Source organism: Stegodyphus dumicola, chromosome 6 (assembly GCF_044657685.1).
Source record: "Stegodyphus dumicola isolate Sdum_Otavi_A_Nest chromosome 6, ASM4465768v1".
Lineage (NCBI taxonomy): Eukaryota > Metazoa > Arthropoda > Arachnida > Araneae > Eresidae > Stegodyphus > Stegodyphus dumicola.
The window spans coordinates 46,961,349-46,984,827 of NC_140773.1; the positions used below are offsets into that span (position 1 = coordinate 46,961,349).

A 23,479-nucleotide genomic window follows, 5' to 3' on the forward strand; every position below is an offset into this window, starting at 1 on the left:
GGGTAAAAGCATCCAGATGTCGTCTAACAGATTGATTATTCGCCATTTCTCGCTGAGGCAGCAACTCGGTGTGATTTTAACTGCTATACGGCGTGCAATCTCTTTGCCAGAAATACTGCTCTTACACCGACAACATGCTTTATACTACTCAGACACTCCCCCATTACGTCTACCTGCATATCTGCTCATGTGCTACCGTACATCAACTTACTTAATCTCCTGATTGGTCTTTCTGTCCGCTCTGCCTCTTCGTTCAGCTGATATGCTAATTTTTCGACTTCGTCCTTAATTTTTGCACACCAGTGTAAGTCTTTAAAAATTCAGACTGTGAGATCTAACTCTCTTTGCTATCATAAAGTTAAATAGATCTTACTAAGAGAACTGGCGACTTCTCGCACAGGCGTAAAGAATACCGGTACAGAAGACGAGTAAAATAACCCTTTATTATTCACCAAACACAAATGCACGTACTTCGTGCTTACAGTAACACCGACGACGAGCGGGGGAACTTGAGAATAATTTCACAATAAATTCAAAGATATAGCGATGGACTGAAAAGCTAAACGGATTGACTCAACAACCTACCCGGCGTTATACTTATTAAATGACCAAAAAGGCGTATCAGCAATCAGGATAGCAGCAAGGACAAAAGAGTAATAAGATGCGCTGGCTAGCGAAATCAAGCTCTGAATAAACTATTCGTTTTGTCTAATTTTATACTCACTCAACTTTAAATTTGCATCCTGGAGAGGAAATGCGAGGGGAAAGTGAGAGGTTCAGGAAGGGTACCAAACTTAAAATAATTTGTTCTGCAAACTAAGGGAAACCCTACAAGACTTATTTTCTAACAACTTAATGCTGTTTTTTTTACATCTAATTTCTTATGCTTGTTATTTTCCTCCTGCAGATTGGATATTATGGTCTTAATTGTAATGAAGTATGTCCTTGTAATGTAGAAACTACAGCGAATTGTGATTTCATCACTGGAAATTGTACATGTTTTACGGGGTGGACAGGTAAGTATGAATTAAAAGATAAGACAACTATTTTTTACTACAGCAATCAAATTTTATTAGTAAAGTTGTACATTATATGATTTAAAGTTACTTCATCTCAATTTAAGTCAAACTATTTAAACTGATATGTTTTGAAACGTAATGCTATGTGTTAAAAGTTAGTGCTAGGCGGGCAAGTTCCTGACAACATAATTTTGAATGGCTAATTCTTTGAAAACTTAAGGGCAGCAGCTCAAAAGGAAATAAATTATTAAAATAATGTTTGTAGTGTGTATTATGCAGTCGACCGTAAAACTGTCGCAAAGCAGCACAATTTAGCGCCAGGTATGGATAAGAGTGACATCAAAACACACTCATAACATCTCCACTTTATTTCGTTGTAACCCCGATTGATTCTCGATAAACCAGGCTTTGTTTTTATGAATAAGGATATAAATTAAGAGTTTATTACTGTATTTATTCTTTCATTTTGAAAACAGTTAATTCAAGTTTAGACATGTCTTCTACAGAAGAGGTAGCAGTGGATTATTTTCAAAGTTATGGGATTTTTCCATCAAAAAAGGTGTTGTGACTTCTGAACACCCGTGTTGGATGAAAGGAAAAGAGAAATTATCTTTTAAATATTTATTTTAAAACTTATTTTAAATATTTATTTTAAAACTTATTTATTTCTTGAATACTTATTAGTATTCAAGATTTTCTTGAATTCTAATAAGTAAAATAATCAAAACATTACAGTTATAATACAAAACAATGGCCGTGTCTTCTTTCAATCTCTCGCTGCATAAAAAGCTCACACAAAAGCCCCTGTCTTTCGTTTTGTTAAACGTCTTGTCCGAAATACCTTGGAATGTGGTAATTTACGACGTCCCTTGTGTCCGGAAACCGCATCAGGGGATTTCCGCAACACCTTTCATCAAAGTTCTAACTGACAATTAGTCTCTGTACAAAACAGGAAGTTCTTCTCATTAAACAAATGTCTGTCAGAGTGTGCACATTGTCACAGTGTGCATTAATCGACATATTATGATCAACTGCATATAGCCGACAAAAGAAGAATAGATTGCAACAATGATCCTGCAAAATCGGAAGGCGTGGCAAAATACTAGAAATGGACGGAGTTCTCTTTACGAAGTGCAAAAATGAAGCTGGTAAAATACTAATTTTTTATTGAATAACGATTCGTCATATCTTTCAGAACTCCGCAAGCGCGATCGGCCCAATTTTTAGCGGGTTCTTCGCCAACTTACAAGGTTTGATAGTAGCCAAATTTCACGGTAGACGGGATAATACTTAAGTATCAAATTCGTTTATTAAATATTGCTAATAGAAAGAATATCAAAGCTGGATTTCTAAATACAGTTTTCTGCTGGAATGACTTATGACCTAGCTGAATATGACTTAAAATAAACACTTGTAAACTGCAGTTCACTTTATATTTATTTAATTTTCTTTCTTACTACAGACAGTAAACGCTGCCATAGAATTACTTTAAAACACTAACTAAACACAGAAGTAATAACATAAAATTATTGGGATTGATAACCTTTTAGGTAGTCAAACTAAAAATATCGTCGAACATATCAATAAGACATAATTGTAAAAAAAAAGTCTGAGTAATTGAAAATTCAAATTAACGATACTTTGGGAGAAGTAATAGTAAAGGCGGAAATTAAAAATATTTGGTTAGTTTTAAATATTAACCTTACAAATGGATAAAGAAAAACTGGCCGGAAAGGGCTTTATTACTAGAACTTGGAATCAAAACGGTTTTCAAAGACCTTTCATACATCTGAATAAAGTTCTCCTTCTACTTCCGCATATCAAATTAGACTTAATGAAATAATTTAAATAAGTCTTACTAAGAGAAGGTGAATGTGTTTAATACATTTATGATACATTTTCAGTTTATCAACCGCCAAACTAAGAGGGTGTCTTTACTGGTCCTGGCATCAGAAAATTTTCAAGAATGATAATTTTGAGAAAATAGAAGTTGCAGAAAAAAAGGAGTGGAAGACATAGTAACCAAGTTTCAATAAGAAAGATCCGACCTTTAAATAAATTGTTGGGAATATGCTGCAGAGATACAAAAATTTAAGCTGTTACACGAACTTAGATTCACTTCTTTAATTCATGTTTGGACTATTTTCTTGAAAATTTGGTTAGCGAAGAGATGGTTGAGAGTTTTCATCAAGACATCAAAGAAATGGAATGGAAGTATAAAGGAATAACTTCCATGATGATAGTAAAATAAACTACTTCCATGGAATAATAAACTACTTCCATGATGCTGGATGTTGCCCCGAGATAAACCCCAGCAAGAACATAAAAAGGAAAAGTGAAAAGCATCAGCTGTCCATGGAAACTTCGATACATAGAAATAAAATTGGATATGTTATGTAAATTTGATTTACTTTCACTGATAAATCTGCTTCATATGTCTAAGCTAAACAAAAATAAATTCTAAGAAAATATAAATCTATTTTAAAGTCTCATATTTTCGACCTTTTTTTTAATTCTGAAAGTTGCGATTTCTGAAATACCTTGATATGGTGGAAAAAAAGGGCAGCATTTTCAATTTCACCTCTAAAAATTATATATGTATCAATTAATTAAAATTAAAAAACATAACGCAACCTAAATTTTTCAGGCTTGTGTAATATAAGCAATACAACAAAAATATTATTTTAAGAACTGCAGATTTGTTTCATTTAAAATAAAAAATTCACTGTAGTTCTGAAACAACTTATCAAATACTTAAAGAAAGAAGAGATTAATTGTGTATGGGGATGAGTAAATTGCTCTGTAAAACGAAGGCAATGCAGATGTCTTCGCTTTTAAAGATCCTGTAGGGAAAAAAAAAAAAAAAAACCTGGAGCATGAACAGTGGGATTTCGGTTTAATATTTGACAACTGCTTATCGAGAAAAAGTGCTAAGAAAATAATTTCAGCGTCATTTGATAGCGTTCAGCTTTTCAAATATTTAAGTAATTGTTTAAATATTAATCGCTAATGTTTATAATTATTGTAATCTAAGTAACCGAATTTCTATTGCAATTACTGTTTCAACAACTTACAAGCACATAACTTACATACAAACCTGATAGTAATCAGCGATTTACTTAGATGAAGTCATTTCTACCTTCTACCTTTAAAAGGTTAATTTTTCAACTAACTCTCATCAAATTTATGTTGTTCGACGTTGAACTGATAGATAATGTCCACAATTATAGACTTCTGATCACACCTTAATGGGTGTTTACGAAGCGTTCGAGAAGTATTTGATACAGTCGCTCAATACCCATTCAGTTTAGAACTGCTTGAACTACTGCAATATGAAACACAAGCATCTTAAACAATATCTTCAATATTGTCTCCAAATTACAGCAATTGATTTATCAGTATTTCTATTATATACAGATGGTGGTTAGAGAAGCGATTTTGATAATTAAATTTTACGTATAAATGGCGTATTTTTTTCCAAACAATTTCCAATTATCTGTAGCCTTCTGATTTTTTGGCTACAGTTCTACCTCGAAATTTCCATAAAGGTAAGCTTCTTTCCGTGAAAGTAAATTGATTGTCATGTCAATTTTATTACATTCCTTTTGGGTCATTAGGTAAACTCCATTCAGTGCTCTTAGATGCCGTGTTCCCAAGGTTTGTTTTAATAAAGCAACAACGCAGAAGTCCTTAGGAAAAGAGTCACGTATTTCAGTAATTAAGATGCATTTTATTTTTGTTTCTAATTCTTTCTTTATTAAATAAGCGGGAGTTGACTTAGTGACTAGAAGTTTTGTCCTCAACTTCTAGTCACTCGTTTAAGTCAACTGCCGCTTATTTAATATCGATAAATTTGAAGCTCAACTTTATCGATGTCATTTCCGTATAAGGCAAAACTATTTCTAAATACTACAATGAATTACTTTTAGCCTTACATGAGATATTTTTGAATTTTAATTTAGCGCTGTAACAAAATTCTTCAATTACCCAGAATCCCGTTGGGGACTTTTTCGTACATTGAAAAAGCCATTTCGTATAATCATTTTCGTCAGTTGAGCAACAGAAATTTATCTTTTTCTTATTACAGTCACTTATTGAACTATGCCTCATCCAATGTTTCCACAAATTTTCATTTATTAGCAGCTGGGTATTTTTCATATAATTTTCTACAATTAGTTTTTCTTTCCAGAATATGCTTTCGCAAAAGGAAGATGAACTTTAACTTCAAAATATTTTTTAACTTCAAATCTTTATGAATGATTTTACTTACAATGCCAGAAGACATTCCCAGCTCTGATGCAATGGATCTTTGAGTTGGTGGATTATCTTTAAGGATCAGAGGCTTCGTTTTCTTGATGTTTACCCGCGTTTGAACAGTCATAGGATGAAGTTTTTGCGCAGGCCATTTATTTTTTCATTTTTACATTCAAAGAGACACATTTTCTCTTTCAATTTATATACCTTTCTTTGAAATGAAATAATCTCGATTTTTAATTGCTTCACAATTTGTTGATATGAATATTTTTCCTCGTAAAGTGCGTTTCCGTAACCCTCAAGCTATATATCAATTTTAGGACATTTCAAAAACAAATATCTTATTCTACATTGCATATAAAAGAAACCAAGAGCAAACTGTTGTATTAAAAATGTGTAGAGACATTAGGTATTTTGGAAGCAGGAAAGATGAAAAATTAACAACGCCTTCGCCGGGAATCGAACCGCTGACCTCTGGAATACCAGCCCAGTGTGCAGACCACCATACCACGAAGGAACGCCAAGAAGGTAGGAGAAATACCTTATAAATGTCAAGCCTTTTTCTCAAATGCTAACGAGAAAATTTAAATGGAAAATTGTTCCTATCAAGGGTGAACGACTTTCTGTAGAATACCATATTTCTAACTATATTTTATAAAGAAGTAAACATTTTCATGAATTCAATTGATTATTTTACTTTGTTTTTTTCATAAAGGAGAATTATGCGACATCAAATGCAGTAACGGCAGCTGGGGAGTTATGTGTAAGAACATGTGTACTTGTGCTGAAGGTATTTCCTGTCATCATATGACTGGAAAGTGCATGTGCGATCCTGGATGGACGGGGTCGGACTGTATGGAAAGTAAGTATTTTATCAATTGTTATATCCAAATTTCGTACACTCAATCATTCTGGGCAGAAGTCCAACGGATATTTAATGAAAGGAGGCAAAAAAGGGTTACTAAATATGGTATAAAGCTATACAGAGGAAAAGGTACAAAAGATGTATTTTCTCCAATCGATATACTCGTATATTGTATAAATATACTTTATCAGTAAAATTTCAATCACTAGAAATCGTATAAAAATTTGTTAGTGGATGAAAATAGTGTGCATAATTGATCATAAAAATTTTAATTTATTTGGTATCCTAAAGTTTCTGTGTTAACAGGTATTTTGATATCAGAGTATTATTAAATAAAAAACGTTTCCCTACACAGCTATGACCTTACACAAAGTTTAATTTGTCATACAAAATTCTTTGTGAAAAAACTAAAAACAAACGAACTGGTTCCACAAAATTGCATGTATTATTTGTGAATATTATAAAAAAAACTATCAAGATAATTAAATAATAAATTTAAAGAAACAAAAAAATCTCCCCAGTGAGGTAAAAAAAAAAGTTTCCCTTTGGTATTTACATAGTTTCTGAAAGATCTTTTCAGGTTAACCAAGTTATATTTAGTGGTCGATAGACCCTCCTTTGGATTAACTTCCCTTAAAAATTCTGGCATGACTCGCACGAGTTTGGTTTTGTTGTTTCAAATAAATCAATTAATAAATGCACGAATTTACAGATTTGTATATAAATAGGATCACGGTCTTAGTATACGCTTTAGATTATATACAGCATGGGAATTACGTATTATGGACACAGTAAATGCCTAGCCTTATTATACTGAACTATTTTAGGCTTAGAATTTGATAATTTGCGGATCTGAACTACGATGTCGTTCAGCCTGTTTTAGGACTGTGCAAGGACCGTCTCAGGGTGACTGTAAGAAAGTCCTTTCCTTCAAATCGGATTCCGTAACCACACCTTGTCACCTTCACGATTTCTTTAAATCGATGTTCTGTAGTTGTCATGTCACACCGTATCTTCATCTTGTCTGACGCCAAGCTGACTCGTTCTCGTACAAAATTGTACATCACTTCACTGCGTGCCTGGAGATCTTGAATGTATTCCCGAGGCAATGAAGGCACATCCGGAGGGTGGCCAAACAAGAGATCACAAGGCAGACGAACTTCACGAGCGAAGAGCACCTGCGATGGAGAATAAAAATATTAAATAAAATTAGTGTCATAGAAAGAGCCCGACTTTTCTTGGGGAATTGGAACCTCTCCATACAACCATTAAGAGTTCAGGAAGAGCGCATTTCGTCATTTGGCATTTCTGAACAAAATCCTATTCCAACTTTAAAATCCGAATTTAAATCTAATAATAAATAAATAATAAATTTAGAAATGTGAAATAACTCCTCGACTCGCGGATGGCAATTAATTGCAACTAAATTGAAAAATAAATAGAGTATTTATGAAGAATAATACTTAAATTAAGAATAAAAGTATAGGGAAATGAAGTAAAAATCAAGACGCAAATGAAATGAAAGAAATATACAAATAAAAGTCAAATAAACAGGGTATTTTTTACATATTAAAAGGCCAAAGTTAATTGTAAATTTTACTTACATTTTACCCTAACCAAACAAGAATTCAAAATGGCGCTATTACAGCAATAATAATTAATGTAGATGCTAAGGGTTGCCATGAGTAATGTTTAAGAAAGCTCATTTTACTTTTATGTTATAAAAACTTCTGTATTGTCGTGAAACTGAGCCAGGAGGGGTTGCCATTTGAACGAGTTTTCTTACAGGGTAGAAATTAAGACGAAGAAATATATATAATAAAATAAAACTATGAAAATAAAAAAATAAAATAAAATAAAATGAGCATATCTTTAGCATTTCGGATACACAGTTTCGCGTGCTGGAGATAAAAAGGTTCCCCCCCGGTAAAGTGTTGCCATTGCTCACTTTTAAATCGTTGAGTTTGTTAATCAAAAAGTCGTTAAAGTTTTACAAAATATGAAACCGATAATAAAACAAATTCCAAATTTCAAATTTGGGCTTTCAGATGCCCATATTCGCAGTAGGATTACGTCATTCAAAATTTTATGGCTTTAGGTACCGTTATTTTATCATAATGCGAGAAACATACGTACATTTATGCAGATTCTTTATTATTTGATTTCTTCAAATATAATGTAGGACTCTAACATTTGGTGGCAACAATTTGGAAAGTGATACGCCGTTTATAGTGATTCAACGCAAAATCGCAAAAGGAAAACAATAGTCCTTCACGAAAATGCATGGTAAGAACTTTGAACATTAAGAAATGTAGAGCAAAATTGCTAATTTTATAATCAGCTTTGGCTGATAGTAAAAAAAATAAAATAAAATAAAATAAAATAAAAAAAAATAAATGCAGATTAAAATTGAGAATTTTATAATTAACTGTGGCTGATAGTCAAAACAAAAGGAAAAATGTTTTACATTTAAAAAGAAAGGAAGCCAGAATATTTGCAGAAAATGTTTTATACCATTTAATTAAAAAATATACAAATCTTCAAAGCTAAACGGCATCCTTTCTTACCCCTCTTTACGGTTTCGAATAAGCTTAACGTCACCGGCATACTTCAAAAGTGAGTGACAGAAATTAGAAAAATGTGAGTGGAAGTTAATATTTGGGCTTATTAGAAAACTTGAAATGAAAGCTTAAATTTATTGCACTGATGAAAAAAAGTTCTGACTGCTTGTCAAAATGGAATATTATTACTAATTTTGCCTTATTACGCCACTCTGATCAATAATAGCAGATAGTTATCCATTCACCACTCTTGCGAGTGTAATATAGATCGCCTTTCTGCATTCTGGAGAATATTCTCGGTGTTGAGTTTTCTGACTGATTGACGGGTTCAAAGAATTTTTACGAATGCTTATCTAGCAAGTACCTCGCCGTTAGAGGAAAATAAAAATCAAAACAGATTGTTATCAGAGAACTGCATAGCACAAACTGCATTCATTGAAAACATTTAATACAGTATTGCACTGTCATGGATTTTAAAAAATGCGCTTTATAAATTTTTTAGGTGATTTTGATGAACAGCAGCGGTTTACTCAACGCATTTGAAAAAGACATTTTTTAATTAAGTACTGTGTAATAGAAATACAAATTTACCGTATTTCCCTTCCTAGACTTCTAGCTTAAGGTTTTTTTCCCTTCCTCTGTGCGTTTAAAGAACAAGCTTCCCTAAATTTTAAAATAAATTTGCCTACGTTTTGATCGCTTTTGACTTAACAACAAACCCTCCCACACAAGCTGCGAATATCACGCCGAATCTTTATTTCTTTAACTGTTGAACGTTGTGCCAGCCTAATAACCAACCCGCCACAGTGAAGCATACGCAAATCGATATTTAGTCTACGATTTCGCCAAGTCACTTGAATATTTATCTTCTTTAATTATTTATAGATGATTTGAGGCCTAAAGAGTCTACCTCTTTAGAAACAACAATAAGAAAGTGCGAAGTTCAAATTACAGGAAAGTGGGAATGAAGATCTTATTAGATTTTGTATGCTAATATTACTATACATTCTTATTGGAATGTAGGTTTTTTTAAAGAAATAATACTGTGATAGTTACTTGTAATTTATCTATGACTGTTTTTCGTTTGTAATGTTCTTATTGTAACTGCGTATTTCGAAAATAAATGTGCTGTATAATTTTGTCTTCCCGATTTTCGGACAATAAAATTAGCAAAAAAGAAGGGAGGACTGCGAGGAAATGCGGTACTATTTCTTGCATATCAAAAAGCTCAAACAGTCTCATAAATTAACTACTTTTGTTTTAATTTCTTGTTCAGAATGCCCCTTTGGAACTTTTGGAAAGATGTGCGAAGAGATTTGCCCATACTGTGCAGCAAACAGCATTTGTCATCATATAACAGGAATGTGTGACTGCCCACGAGGTTGTAAGGCATCCCATCGCAGAGAAGGTATTGTAATATATTCAAATATTTCGAATGTATTAATTCTTAGAATAAAATATGTAGTGAAATTAATAATTAAATTTGAAATTATCGTATTGGAAGGAGGGAGAGAGAAAATTATCAGGTTCTTTAAGACATTAGCAGTACTTTTTAGCAATTAATGAACATTTAATGAACAGTTCATTTCAGTTCAGTTGACGATACTTGGGGACATCCGGTCTTTACCAATGGTTAACAGGTATTATTCCACATTCATCATTAACAGCATTTATTTTTATTTAAAATATAATAACCAAATTAATTATATTTTCATATTACAATACATAATTTTAAATTATAAATATTGAAATATATTTACATGAAAGAGGAATAAAAAATTGAAAATAAAATGCAGTTGCGTTAAAAATAAAGTAGTTTATGGAGTCCATAAAATTCGATAAAACATTCATAAATCGATCATTAAAATAATCATTATGTCTATTTTAATACAATAATAATAATAATAATACTTAACTATTTTAATGAGTTTTAATAATCATAATGCTCATACCTTATAGTCACAAAATAAAGTTACTGCGTGAACTTATAAATTAAATTATGAAATTTTAAAGAAGTAAATATGTTAATCTTAATAAGGAATCCTTTAAAAGGAATAACATTAACAGCAAAAAATTTAATATGGCATTGTTTCACTAAGGGACGTTTCATTATATAATGATCTGGAGATCCAGTGGCGCACACACACAACGGTAAAAAACATGTATATTCATTTTCCAAGTCTTCCAAGGTTTAAGCTGGGTTTTGAGAAGTTCTTGAAATTCATTGCTTTAATATGCTTTTGGTCTTCTTAAAAGCAAATTGTTATCAGTGTTAATGCTTCTAAATGTTTTAAAATATTTCTCATAACGTCGACTAATAACGTCTCATAACGTCTAATGATCCTTTCATTTCCACAGCAGTCTTACCTGAGAGAAAAATGAGATTAAAGTGGTACAGTTACCTTTTACTTGCTTACTTTCTTACCTGCAATAAAAAATGAAGCTACTCATAGGATATAATTTGGCGATTTAGGCAAGTTTTCAAAAAAGATCGCCAAACATATAGAATGTTTTATCATAACTAAGCAATTATTATGATTTAAAAACCTTTACTATAACATTTCTTTCCATAGTCCACACCGGAATTAAAATTAGATGATAAATTATGTAAGCCGACGGTTTTCAATAGCTTTGTTACTTTACTGCCTGCTTGTTTGTAAGCACAAGTAGTGCTTTCTGTTCAGTTTGAAGAATTAATGGAAAAGGTTATTTAAACCTTTTTAGGACTTTGTCAACTCATTTACCAGTCTAACAAGGTCAGTAGGACCTGAATGAATTCTGCACAATTAGATCCCTATAAGTTATCAACATTTATCATAATTCAGCTAATATTATCAACACATCAAAAGAAAACGCACTTAAGAAATTTAAGATACACAATTTAAATATTAAATAAGTGGTATATGATACATTAAATATTATATATGCATTAAACCATATGATACATTACTCTTATTCCCCTCATGTTAAGAGCGATCTGTTTTCTTTTAGAACTTTTTTGTTAGCTCAAACTAGGCATCGAGCACAACCTCCGCATTGCACATCGGCTATGATCACGTATATACAGTTTTAAAAAACAGTAAGTAGCATTAAAAAACAGATAGCATGTGATTGAGAGAGACATATTCTGCAATAACCTTGATTCGAGTTATTCAAAAAAAAAAAAAAAAGGGGGGGGGAAAGCTTGCCAGAAACAAAATCATTATCTATCGATAAAGAAATGAATGTTTCTAATATTCGTAAATATTTATGGAATTCTTTTGCAGCAATAAGCATTGGTAGCTTTATTTGTAACTTTGTTTACAGTAGTGACATATGAATTTACTAACAAAATTTGCATTGATAGAAATATTACGGAAATTATAGATAATAATTTTATTCTTAAAGTTTTTCTGCAGCACGATCCAAATCTGAAGGATTTATTGACCATTATCTTTCAAGGCACTTAGTTTAAACCAATTTTCCAATTCATTTAAAACATTCTTCCTTTGGTGCTCGGTGATTTCATGGATTGCTTCAATTATTCTGAAATTTAATACACTGCTAGGTTCATTATTAGATCCTTAAACTGTTCTAAATAATGTGGCTCGAAAGAGCAATCAGATGCTTGGACCTGTTTAGGAGTGTTAATTTCAAATAAAGACTCGTCTAGGATATAATGTTTATATACAGTGATATTATCATCATTTGAATCTTAAAAGAATCTTTCGCTCATATTCTAGACTAGTAGAGAAGTAGAATAAATATGTGTGAAATTAGAATTAACAGTGTACGTTTTCTTGTTCTTTTTTCATTCACCACTAAGGTGAAATTCATTTTCCCGCACTTTATTTATTAGAATAACGTAAAAACTACATTCTTCTTAATAAAAATCCATCTTTCATAACATCAATAAATTTTATTTACAGTTTAGAAAGTACAATCATACAACTATTCCATCTTAACCATTACTACAATTTTTATAAGAAAAGCCCGTAGAACCTTCTTCTGGTATTTCCATTCCGGCAAAGTGTAATTCTGTTTCCTATACTTGTGGCTGGCGCTCTTTGTTTTCTTTTACGATGCCCGTGGAGCCACTCAATGCTCGCAAATTTGAAAGAGTTGAAATTCTTGAAGCCAACGCACAAGAACTCTTTTGCCATAGTGCTAGAGGATTCGATTCCCATGACACCGAGTTATGAGCATACCTCCATTTAAACACAAAAAAGCATCGAATAACAACGAACTATGAATCACCACGGTTTTCGGCTCATCACTTTAAGCGTCTGTGAAATTCACACTGCTGGCCATTAAAATTGCAACCATGAAAGAAAAGCAAATACGAAAAAGATATTTATTACACATAAACAGTATGGCATGAAGACAAAATGATTAATTTGTAAGCAGTTTGGAGGTTTACAGGGGTGAGAAATTAGAACAGCTGCTATCCCTGGCAGCTAAAACGGCCGTTACCTGGTTAGGCATGGAGACAAACTGGTCTTGGATGACAGAAACTGGCAACTCATTCCATGCTGCTTCAAGTGTATGCAACATTTCATCAGCCGTATTAGCTGGAGAGGGGTGGCGAACCAGTCTCTCAGCAATCCATGACTAGAGGTTTCCAATGGGTGACATATATGGAGACCGTGCAGGCCAGGGCAGCAGTCGAATACCCTGTGTATCGAACGAAGTTTTAGTGATATACATTTTGATTTATTGAATTTTGATTTTAAACATTTGAAATTATATGCAAGAGAATTGATGGCCTTTATTAATGGCAATAGACATGCGATTGGGGTTTTTAACTAAGTTCGTTTTATTTTCAATGTGTTTATTTTAGGATGTCTTTTTCGTCGTGTTTGATGATATGTGTGACTGTATGTCATATTTTCGTTGTGTCTTTTTATGTGTGTTTTCCTTCCTTATTTTATGTTATCATTTTTACTAACACAGTTTTCTTGATTTAGTTATTTTTGGTTTTCTTCTTTCCTGTTGTGTCGTTAATCCAGCCATTTAAAACAAATAAAATTATATAGTTGTATGGCAACCTTGCTGGATGTATAATTATTATTTTCTTTAGTTGATTATACTAACATGTTTAGTTACTCGGAATACCGGGCTTGGTTTCTTGGAACTTTGAATTTTAAGTTAAATGTTAAAGTTGCTTCGTGTATAATATCTTGGATTAGTTGTTCTTTTTTATTAATCTGGCGTTTTAACTTTTGTTGGGGGACTCTTTTGTTGGGGGACTGGCTGCCTTCGCTTGTGGCGTGAACGGGATGCCCCTTTTTGGATTATCACTTTGTGATCAGGCGGGTTGGTGCGTTCTAGCAATCCTACCCTGTGTATCGAGGAAGGTCAAAACACAACTTGGAACATGTGGTCTTGCATTATCTTGTTGGAAGATGGCGTTTGGCAGGCTTCGAAGATAGGGCACAACCGATGGGCGTAAGATGTCAGAAATGAATCGATCTGCGTTCAAATTAACCGTCAGTCCGAACTAGAGATGTGCGTGTCGTGTGGCTGGCTGCTAAAGCCATCACACCAGGTGTAGGGTCTTCATGCCGACATCGAATGCAAGCAGGCGACGTGCGGTCTCCTCGGAGCCTCCAGACACGTGTTAATCTTAAGTGACGAAGTCACGCAGGTTCCTGGGACACTTCCCTACCCTGTATGTAGCAACGTAAAGTGGTGTGTATATCTTTTATATTTGCATAGCATAACTTAGAGTCAAAGAAAAAAACATGAAAGTCCTAAAATAAATATTTAATATTGTACATATGGCAAGTATTTCGTGATGCAATTATAGCGATGAGTTGTAGAAGTTGGATAAGCAATTTAGTGAACGTTGAAGATGTAGCAATTTTGCCATTAGGTTGTTCATAGCTGGTGCGTGAAACATTGGATTGATAGCTGCAACTAGATGCTGAGAAATAAATTCATTTCTGCGTCGAAGAGTCAGTTCCCTCTTGCTTGACTGAAGCGCGAACCTCTGCCTTCTGTGTTTTCCGTCTAAATGAGCTGGAGTCTCGTAGTGGGAATGCTAAATGAGGAGAGAAAGTGCGGTGGAAACGTTAGCTATTGGCAGGCATAGGAGGCGGGCATGGTTCATAGCCATACTTTTAGAGGGTTGGTGGAGACGAAAAGAGGGGAGGGGTTTACTATGTCACATGATTATCTACTGCTAGGAATAATCGAAGTAATTCGAAGTAAGAGTATTAAATTTAAAACAGAATCAATAATAAGAAATTACTGTTAAAAAAAGAAAGCTGTAAGGCATATTGCTATATGAGAATGCTAAATAAAGTAATATTTAAGTAAAATTCTGCATAATCATTTGTTTAATTATTTTAAAAGTGCTCCTGGCCTTCTGGCGTTATTAATTTCATTATAATCGTAGCTAAGTAAAGGAATACTTTCATTCTCAACCTTGTGAATGTTCTTAAAGAATTTTCTGGCATTTTTGGACATAAACATTTTAATTTATAGAACTAATTTATGAACTTCAAGTTCATTGTGAATATCTGCATTCCTGATAAATCAGTGACTCTTTGTTATCTGTCTAAGAGTAACATTCTGTAAACTTGCATTTTTTCATGTGTACTGTACTGGCAAAGCCCCAAATAGGACAGGCATAGGTAATAATGGAACGCAACATTGCTTTGTAAAGGAGCAATTTATTGTCTAGAGATAAAACTGAGTTCCGAGAAATTAAGGGGACAAGTTTTTGTTTAGCAGCTCGGAACTTATTAATTACTTGTGTAGTGTAGGGCCTCCATGTAATGCTCCTATCCAACGTAGCACCTAGGTATTTTACTTGCTTAGCCCACGGAATGACTGTATCATACATTTTAATACAGTGATCAATCTTTCTATATCTTGTGAATAGTACTGCGACTGACTTATCCACGTTTATTTGGATCTTCTATTTTTTAAGCCAGGCTTCAAGTGTGTGTATGTGTATTTGTAATGCTTGTGCTACGTAGTTTAGAATGCATTTTTTGCGAGGACTGCCGTGTCGTCGGCATACATGGCAAGAGTAATGTATGGGGTGTGTGGTATGTCGTTCGCATATAATAGGAAGTATATAGAACCCGTCAGAGACCCTTGAGGGACCCCTGCAAGTATGTTTCTCTGAGTAGAATATATAATTTTATAGCGAACGACAAAGTGCCTCTCATACAGATAAGATTTAGTGATGTTTATGATGTATCCTGGGATACCCAGAGAAATAAATTTGTATAGTAAGCCGTCTAGCCAAACGCGGTCGAATGCCTTCGATATATCGAGAAAAAGAGCTCTAGTGCTCTCATTTTCTTTGAATCCTTGTCACTCTCCAGACATGTATACGAATACAGCCATCAGAATCCTGCACGCAGAACCGTGACTCGACTGAAAAGACGATATTGTACTACTCATGTATCCAGCTTTGTCATTCGACGCCAGAGTCGCCGTCTCTCTCTATGCTGCATTGTCAAGGGAAGTTGAAGTAATGGTTGCCGTGTTGATAGTCCACGCTGCTGTAAACGTCGACACTCTGTACGAGCGGATATTGGGAGTGCCCGTTTCTGACTAATGTGTCCGTGATATGGTTATGCGGTTTTCACAATATGTCTGTCCTCTCGGGAGTTAGTCATGGGAGGGCGTTGAGATCCTGCATGCCGCTCACTAGGATTCTCAGCAGCCAATTGATTCCATATTCGCATGACTGTGTTTGGATGTCAACCAGTGCGACGGGCAATATCACGGAACGATAATCTACACTCTTGACAGGCAACGATCCTGCTTATATCGAATTCCAATACTTGCTGGTAACCATTTCTTCTTATTATTTGAGGCATAACAAGATATTCTGATCAATCTCCGACCTTACAAAACGCTTTCAAAATGAGAAATCCATTACACAACTTTTCTTTTATGTAATGCTTCAGATATCGTTTCTCCCTCCGGAGTCGTCTAATTGGCCATGTCTAAATGCGCTGAAATACTAATAATTTGCATATTCCAACCTCTTTTTTCTATCATGTGATTTTGACGTTGTCAGATCATCCCTTTCTGGTTTTGCAATTTTATTGGCCATTTTAATTTTACAATTCACATAACTATACTAATGCGAAATCGATTTATTTAAAGTTAATAATTTGATTCTTTTTCTTTACTTGTTTAGTACTATTTATTTCTTTTCCAAATATGTTTTATGTTTCCAAATATGTTAAACCCGCTGTACATCTAACAGTTTGCCCTAATGGTTTGTGGGGGGAAAAGTGCAGTAAAATATGTGATTGTGGTAAGAACGGAAGTAGTTGTGATCCGAGTTCAGGCCGATGCTGTGTTCCTGGGTGGAAAGGAACAGGCTGTCCTTCTGGTGAGTATAATTTTCTAATGCGGTCTTTTATTATAGAGTTGTATGATATATGTGTCAGATATTACGCTCGTTTTTGCTGTAACTGCAAATAAATAACGCTGATAGCTACAAAATATATTCTTCAATATACTCGTACACTGAGCTACCGTAAATCCATTGAACTTTGAAAAAAACTCAGTTTTCGACACCTTAGAACAGTCATAGATTTAATCAGACAGAATGATATGCTTAATCCACAATGTTAAACCACATTCCGATCACATGCATGTTTGTAATGATAGTTAATTATAATGGAGACATATTAATGTAGATGATAATAATCGGTGTTCTAATGCAGACATAAAAGATGGTTATAGAGAAATGTTATGGCAAAGGTACCTGTTACAAGAGCAATACAAAAATTATAGTGATAGAACTATTTATTAACATTATTGTAGAACGCTCTCAAGAAATATATTATTTTTGAATAGCATGCTTTGTTACAAAATACCGACTCGATATATCAAAACAGAAATTTAATAATATGAAACTTCAGTACATTAGTAACTATTCTCAGAAAGGCACTTGCATTTGTTTGCTATATATTAGAGCAATGAGAATAAAATTTTTGTCCTTTCATGAGTGCCGAATAATAACAATATTGAAACCATTTTTACAGATGTTATGTTCGGAGTGCCTTGCCACTACAAGTGCAAATGCTATAATGGAGGAACTTGCCAAACAGCTTCCGGGCTCTGCAAGTGTCCGCCTGGGTTTACTGAACCTCTGTGTACTGATGGTAAGCTTCATGTAATTTCTTTCATTTTGCAATATAAATGAAAATATTTTAAATTGCCGCTGGACCAGAAACATAAAATATAAAAAATATTTTTAATATCTGAAAAGCATTGCTCCGCATTTTGTTATGGATGATTCTTTCTGGCCACTTTCCCCTCTTTTGGTCACAAGCATTTTCCAACCAGAATTATCCTTAGTGTATAAGGATAAGGATATAAGGATTCATTTTAGTTTGCCTTCGTTAACAAGTTATTCTATGTTAATTTGTTTTGCTCTCTTTATCGCTAGTATTTAAAGAAAAATTTTTGAGTTCAAAGCGTGTTTCGCCTGCTGAAGGCGACGTTCTTTCTGCTGACTTTCATTTGAGTTAAAGGAAAGGGTCTTTTATATTATCAGTGTCTGTGGTACATTACAATACATAGCGCTAGGTCACTTTAGGTCTTTGAGTACATCTCGTCTATGCTCCCAAAGAGGACAACACGCCACAAGAGTGTGATTTTTTTTTTTTTTTTTTTTGATCAGTTGCTAATCCCTAAACATCCGAGACACTGTGGCATGAGAAAAGTGTAGAACTGTTTCAAAAATGTCTGGAACCAATCTTCTTGCATTTGGGCTCATACCTCATTATAGTTACTCAAAACCTTCCTTCTTCCTTATTTTCATACTAAAGGCATTTTTAACGATTTCTTTTCAAAACGAACATGATTTAGCAATTTCTGGTATTTTACTACCCTGTGTCACTGGGAAAATGGTACATATTTAGAAAAAATGAGTTTCTTTAATGTTTTGGCTACTCAGTGTAAATACAGCAAGACATAGCATTGCAGATCAGTACCCTACTCTGTATATGAATGATTACAGCTATTGAACTGGGAAATTGCAGTCACTTTAAGGAACTTTAAAAGATGAACATATAATATAAAAATTACTTGTTTTTGTCCGTTTCATAAATTTAATTTCAATGTGAGATAAAATTTTTATTATTAAGTACGTGTATTCTACTTGCATTCTTCAAATTCTAATGGAACTAATGCATAAAAAAGCTGTGAAATAATATTTCTATTGTTAAGAATTAAATATCATATTAAGTAAAATAATGATATTTAAATTAAAAAATACAGAGAGTGTTTACATATTTTTAGAATGATTTCGATAGAAGAATTTAAAAAAGCAAATGTTTTCGAATACAAATTTATGGCAACGTCTTATCATTTGATATGAGAAATAGCGTCCCTACTTTTAAATTCAATTTTCTTTCAAATTGTCTCAGGTAAACAAGCTGTGGATTGAAGGATATGTTTTTGCACTTTCCGAAGAGCAATATTCGCATTCCGTAATTCAAAAACGTTGTGAAATGCAGGGTATTAAAATTTCTAAGTGTAGCATTATTAAACGGAAAGTGAAACATCGAAAATTAGTACTTCGACATGGACCGAAGTCTCCAAAAGAATAACCGAAAAAAGCAAGTATTATTTAGAATGTTTCTAAAGGTAAATCATTGGTAACATGGAGAAATCCACCGACCCAGAAAACAATTGCAAAATCTTTAAATCCACTGTAGCACTAATAAATAAATAAATAAAAGCAAGATTTGGAACATACAAAACATAATGTTCACCAGCTTTTGCCGAGGTATGTAGCTCAAAGCAGAACAGTTTTTAGAACCCCCTATGAAAACTATTTAGCAAGAGATAAATCGAAGTACATCATGACCCTTATAAAGCATAGTTTTACTTAAATTACCGCAATAAAATTTAATTTGAATTTTTCTTTATAAATAACGGTAATAAGTAACGAAACGTTTATTTATTACCAAAATGATAAGAACAAACCTGATTCTATCAACGAAAAAAGTTTCAGTAAGAGGTTTATGACTGTCGCAGGATTCTCTTATAACTGGAAATTAAAAAATAAGAATAGTGGGAAAAATGTTAAAATCAAGTCAAATAACTATCAAGAGCAAATTTTACATCCGAAATTTGTGGAGGAAGTTACATTTCTTTATCCCAGCGACTTTCAAAGAATGAAGCATCAAGACAAAACAATAGTTGTACTTCGAAAAGTTCCATTGTATACCTTGAAAACATGAAGACTACATAGGAATCGCATATATACTTTTTCAACGTACTCCTGCGAAGACCCCTGACCTTTGGTCTCTTGAAAGTTCTTTTTAAGCGTAAGCTCACCTTGTTTGATGGACTAGCAGTGGATTGATGGAGTAGTGGAAAATGAATGGATATCACTACACCTGGAAATTTTACAGCAAGCCCTCCATTCATCGAAATCATGATTAAAGTCCAGTAAAAAGGCTATCGGATCGCATGTTTAAAAAAATACTCTTTACATTTTCAACATTCACCCGAAATAGTTCTAAGAATGTGCAAAAATCCTCTATATGTCCTTTTGTTATTTTTATAGCAATGTTATGTAGGCAGTTTATCAAAAAAGACAAGACGTAACTAATATTTAAATGAAACAGGATTAATTTGTCCATTATGGAGCTCACATTGCTTAATTTCGTTTTATATGATTTGTTTTAAGGAAAGAATTGCTAGTGAAGAAATACTACTGAAGTTAAGTTTATGATTTCAGGTACGTTTGAATTTGCAAACCAAGCAGCACGGCAGATCTTTCAAATTTCGACAACGTTTTACACCATACTGATTTTTACAACTCTCTTCACACTTTTAGTTTTTTGTATTCTAAAAAAGAAAAAGAAATTGAAGATCAACTGGAAGTTGTAAGTTATGTTTATTTTAATTGTTCCCAAATTATCTCCATCTTATAATGATATTGTTATTTAAATTATTTAAAGCATCAAAAATTTGAAATGTGTAATTCATAAATCAAATTTTTGAAATATGTTGCAAAAGAGGGGAAAATAACTGAATAATTGCAGCTCATGCATTTATACATAAAAATACGAGTATGTATCTTATCATTTTCACAAAGTGCGTATAAACATAAATTAATCATATATTATACTAGTATATGACACACTTCTCGAATTTCGATAGTCTTATACGAAAATTTGTCAGAAAATTTTAAAATCCATATAAAATGGTCTGCTTTAAAGGAAAAAACAAAAAGTACATACGATTAAGCATGGATAAGAAAACATAAATTTAAAAAAATCTATATAGTATTAAAAATTACAAATTTACAAAATGTCAGATATGATAATTCCTAAAGGATATCAATTATCAATGTCAGGACTAAAAAATTGCATTTTAGAAGCTGATTTAAAAATTCTTTTGTAGTTATCGTTTCATGGCAAAATGATCGTGTAGAGCTGGGTAATCCCGTTCAATCAAAAACCCGTTCAACCCGTAAACTGCATGTGTCTGCGGCAAACCACATAAAGATAAGAAATTCATATGTGCCACCCTTTAACAATTCTCATCTTCGAATTGTTACCAGGTGGGAGACGACACGCTCTGAGGAGCAATAATATATTCAGTAATGCCTCCATTCGACATTACAAAAGATGTAACTTCATAATCAGTGTCAAGAGATTTTAGCAATCTTCCCTGCGACTGTCATCAATGTTTCTCGAATGCAGGGGGCCTAACTAGCCAATGATTTTGCATCACCTCTGATATCGTTATCGACTATAACGAATCAGAGAACGTAAAATACAACCGAAAAATTAGAAAGGTGGGACCAGTTCAGTCTGCAAAATATTACAGACCATCACGGGTAGGCAACCTTTTTGGTCATTAAAGACGCAAAATAAAATTCTAAATTCTTAGCGGGCGCTACCCAATCAAGATTCACAATCGAACATCAAATTACAAACTAGTTTTGTTTAAAAGATATAACTTTATTAAACTAATAACAAATATTTACAATTTATACTCTTTAAATATTTTTTTTTTATATATCAGTGTGAAATTTGTGTTTGTAATTTGTCTGCTAATTTATTATAATCGACAATATAATCTGAGTTGCATGCTCTGAAAGAATTATCCAAGTGCGAATCAGTAAGTTTTAAAAGACGCTTTGACTTCAAGTAAGTCACATTCGAAACCAACGTCTTAGAATTATAGATACTTGAGCAATAAGAATTAATATTTACCAGAAATGACTTTAGGATACTGATTTCTGTTTAATAAGCTCCAAAATATCTTATTAGTTTCATAAGATTTTAAAATAACATTATTTTACAAGCTTACTGTTTCTAAGTTTTCCATATTATTAAGATGAAAACAGTTAAAAATTGCTGTATCTGTGTTTTCTCCATCTTTAATATTAAAAGAATTTATAAATAAATTTAAAATAGGCTCTAAATTCGCAAAATCAACAAATCGAGCATCAAATTCAGTTTGCAATGCAGCCACAATTTGAAGATATGAGTCTATATTAATATCATTCTCTTTCAGACTTTCTGCCATTTTTTTGGTATTGAGGAAATGTGTTAATGATTTTCTTAAGAGACGAGATCTATAAAATTCTAATACTGAATTGAAGTAACCGTTGATCATATTAGTAATGCGATTATTCTTGCCTGGAATTTCAAATTCAGTTCATAAAGTTTCAGTGTTAAATCGGTCAAAAAGCCAAATTTTTTAACCAGTTTTTATCATACAGCTGTTCTTAGGTTTTTCCTTAAAATGTTAGGAACTCTTTTGTTTGGTAATAAATTTCTAAATCGCTCAAGCATGTTTCCCTTGCTCAACTAACGAACCTCTGTGTGCAAAAGATAATCGGTAAATTGTATATCTTCATTATCTTCCAAAAGCAGTTTCAAGAGGCTGCGTTTAACTCCGTTTGTCTTCATTATCTAATTGAATATTTTTATAACAACAACGATTTCATCTTGGAATTCAATGATTTTTGCTCACATTGATTGCTGGTGTATAATGCAGGGATATGTAATAAATTAAAAAAAAAAGGATCTTATTGGCATAAAGCAATAAATCAACTTTTCTTCCATGTCGTGGCTTTCGTACCGTCAGTTGTTATTGAAGATAATTTCTTAGTCGGTATTTTAGCTTCAATCAAAAATGTTTTTATTGAGCAAAATAAAACCCTTCTTCGTATGCGCTCTTTAAGAGGTAGGATTTTTAGAAACTCTTCTTTTACGGTAAAATCGTCAAAGGCCATCTTGACACTTATTACCAATTTTGTTATATCTGGTATATCTTCTGATTCGCCTAGTCGTAAAGGGAAAAATGCACATTTGCTCATATCTTTCATCACTTGGGTTTCTAAATGGCTTGCTATTGTTTCAGTTATCCTTCTAACAGTTCTAGCTGACAATTGTATGGCATTTATGGCCGAAACAATTTCTTTTTAAAGTTTTCAAAACGTACGTCTGCATATTCCAGTAATGCATCTTTTATTATTTCTCCATCCGTATATGTGTTTTTTTTTTTAAAGCAAGAATATGCAAAACCTTAATCGATGCGACTGCTGATGCTTTGATGTTTCCAACGGTTTGGTAAAAGTAGATTGTTGCTTCGAAATGTATGACTTTACTGATAAAATTTTATTTCTTCGAAGTTCAGAGAGTTCAGGATACTCTGAGTCAAACTTCGGTTGCACCGTTTTAAAAAGTCTCTCAAGGGTACTTTCCTCTGGAACTGCTTCATTTTCGTTCCATAATAAGCATCTATATTTGTCTTTATGGTACATAAAACAAAATTGGTGCTCCCAT

General features: G+C 33.0%; 1 protein-coding gene across 1 annotated transcript in view; it reads left to right on the forward strand.

The window, feature by feature from the left end:
* LOC118193775 (uncharacterized) overlaps positions 1-23,479 on the forward strand; it is a 113,292-nt gene that overhangs the window by 75,390 nt on the left and 14,423 nt on the right. The window contains exons 12-16 of the mRNA XM_035364914.2: positions 908-1,016; positions 5,989-6,135; positions 9,976-10,107; positions 17,702-17,821; positions 20,413-20,560. Of these exons, the coding sequence (XP_035220805.1) occupies positions 908-1,016; positions 5,989-6,135; positions 9,976-10,107; positions 17,702-17,821; positions 20,413-20,560 (656 nt within the window). The remainder of the gene's footprint in view (positions 1-907; positions 1,017-5,988; positions 6,136-9,975; positions 10,108-17,701; positions 17,822-20,412; positions 20,561-23,479) is intronic.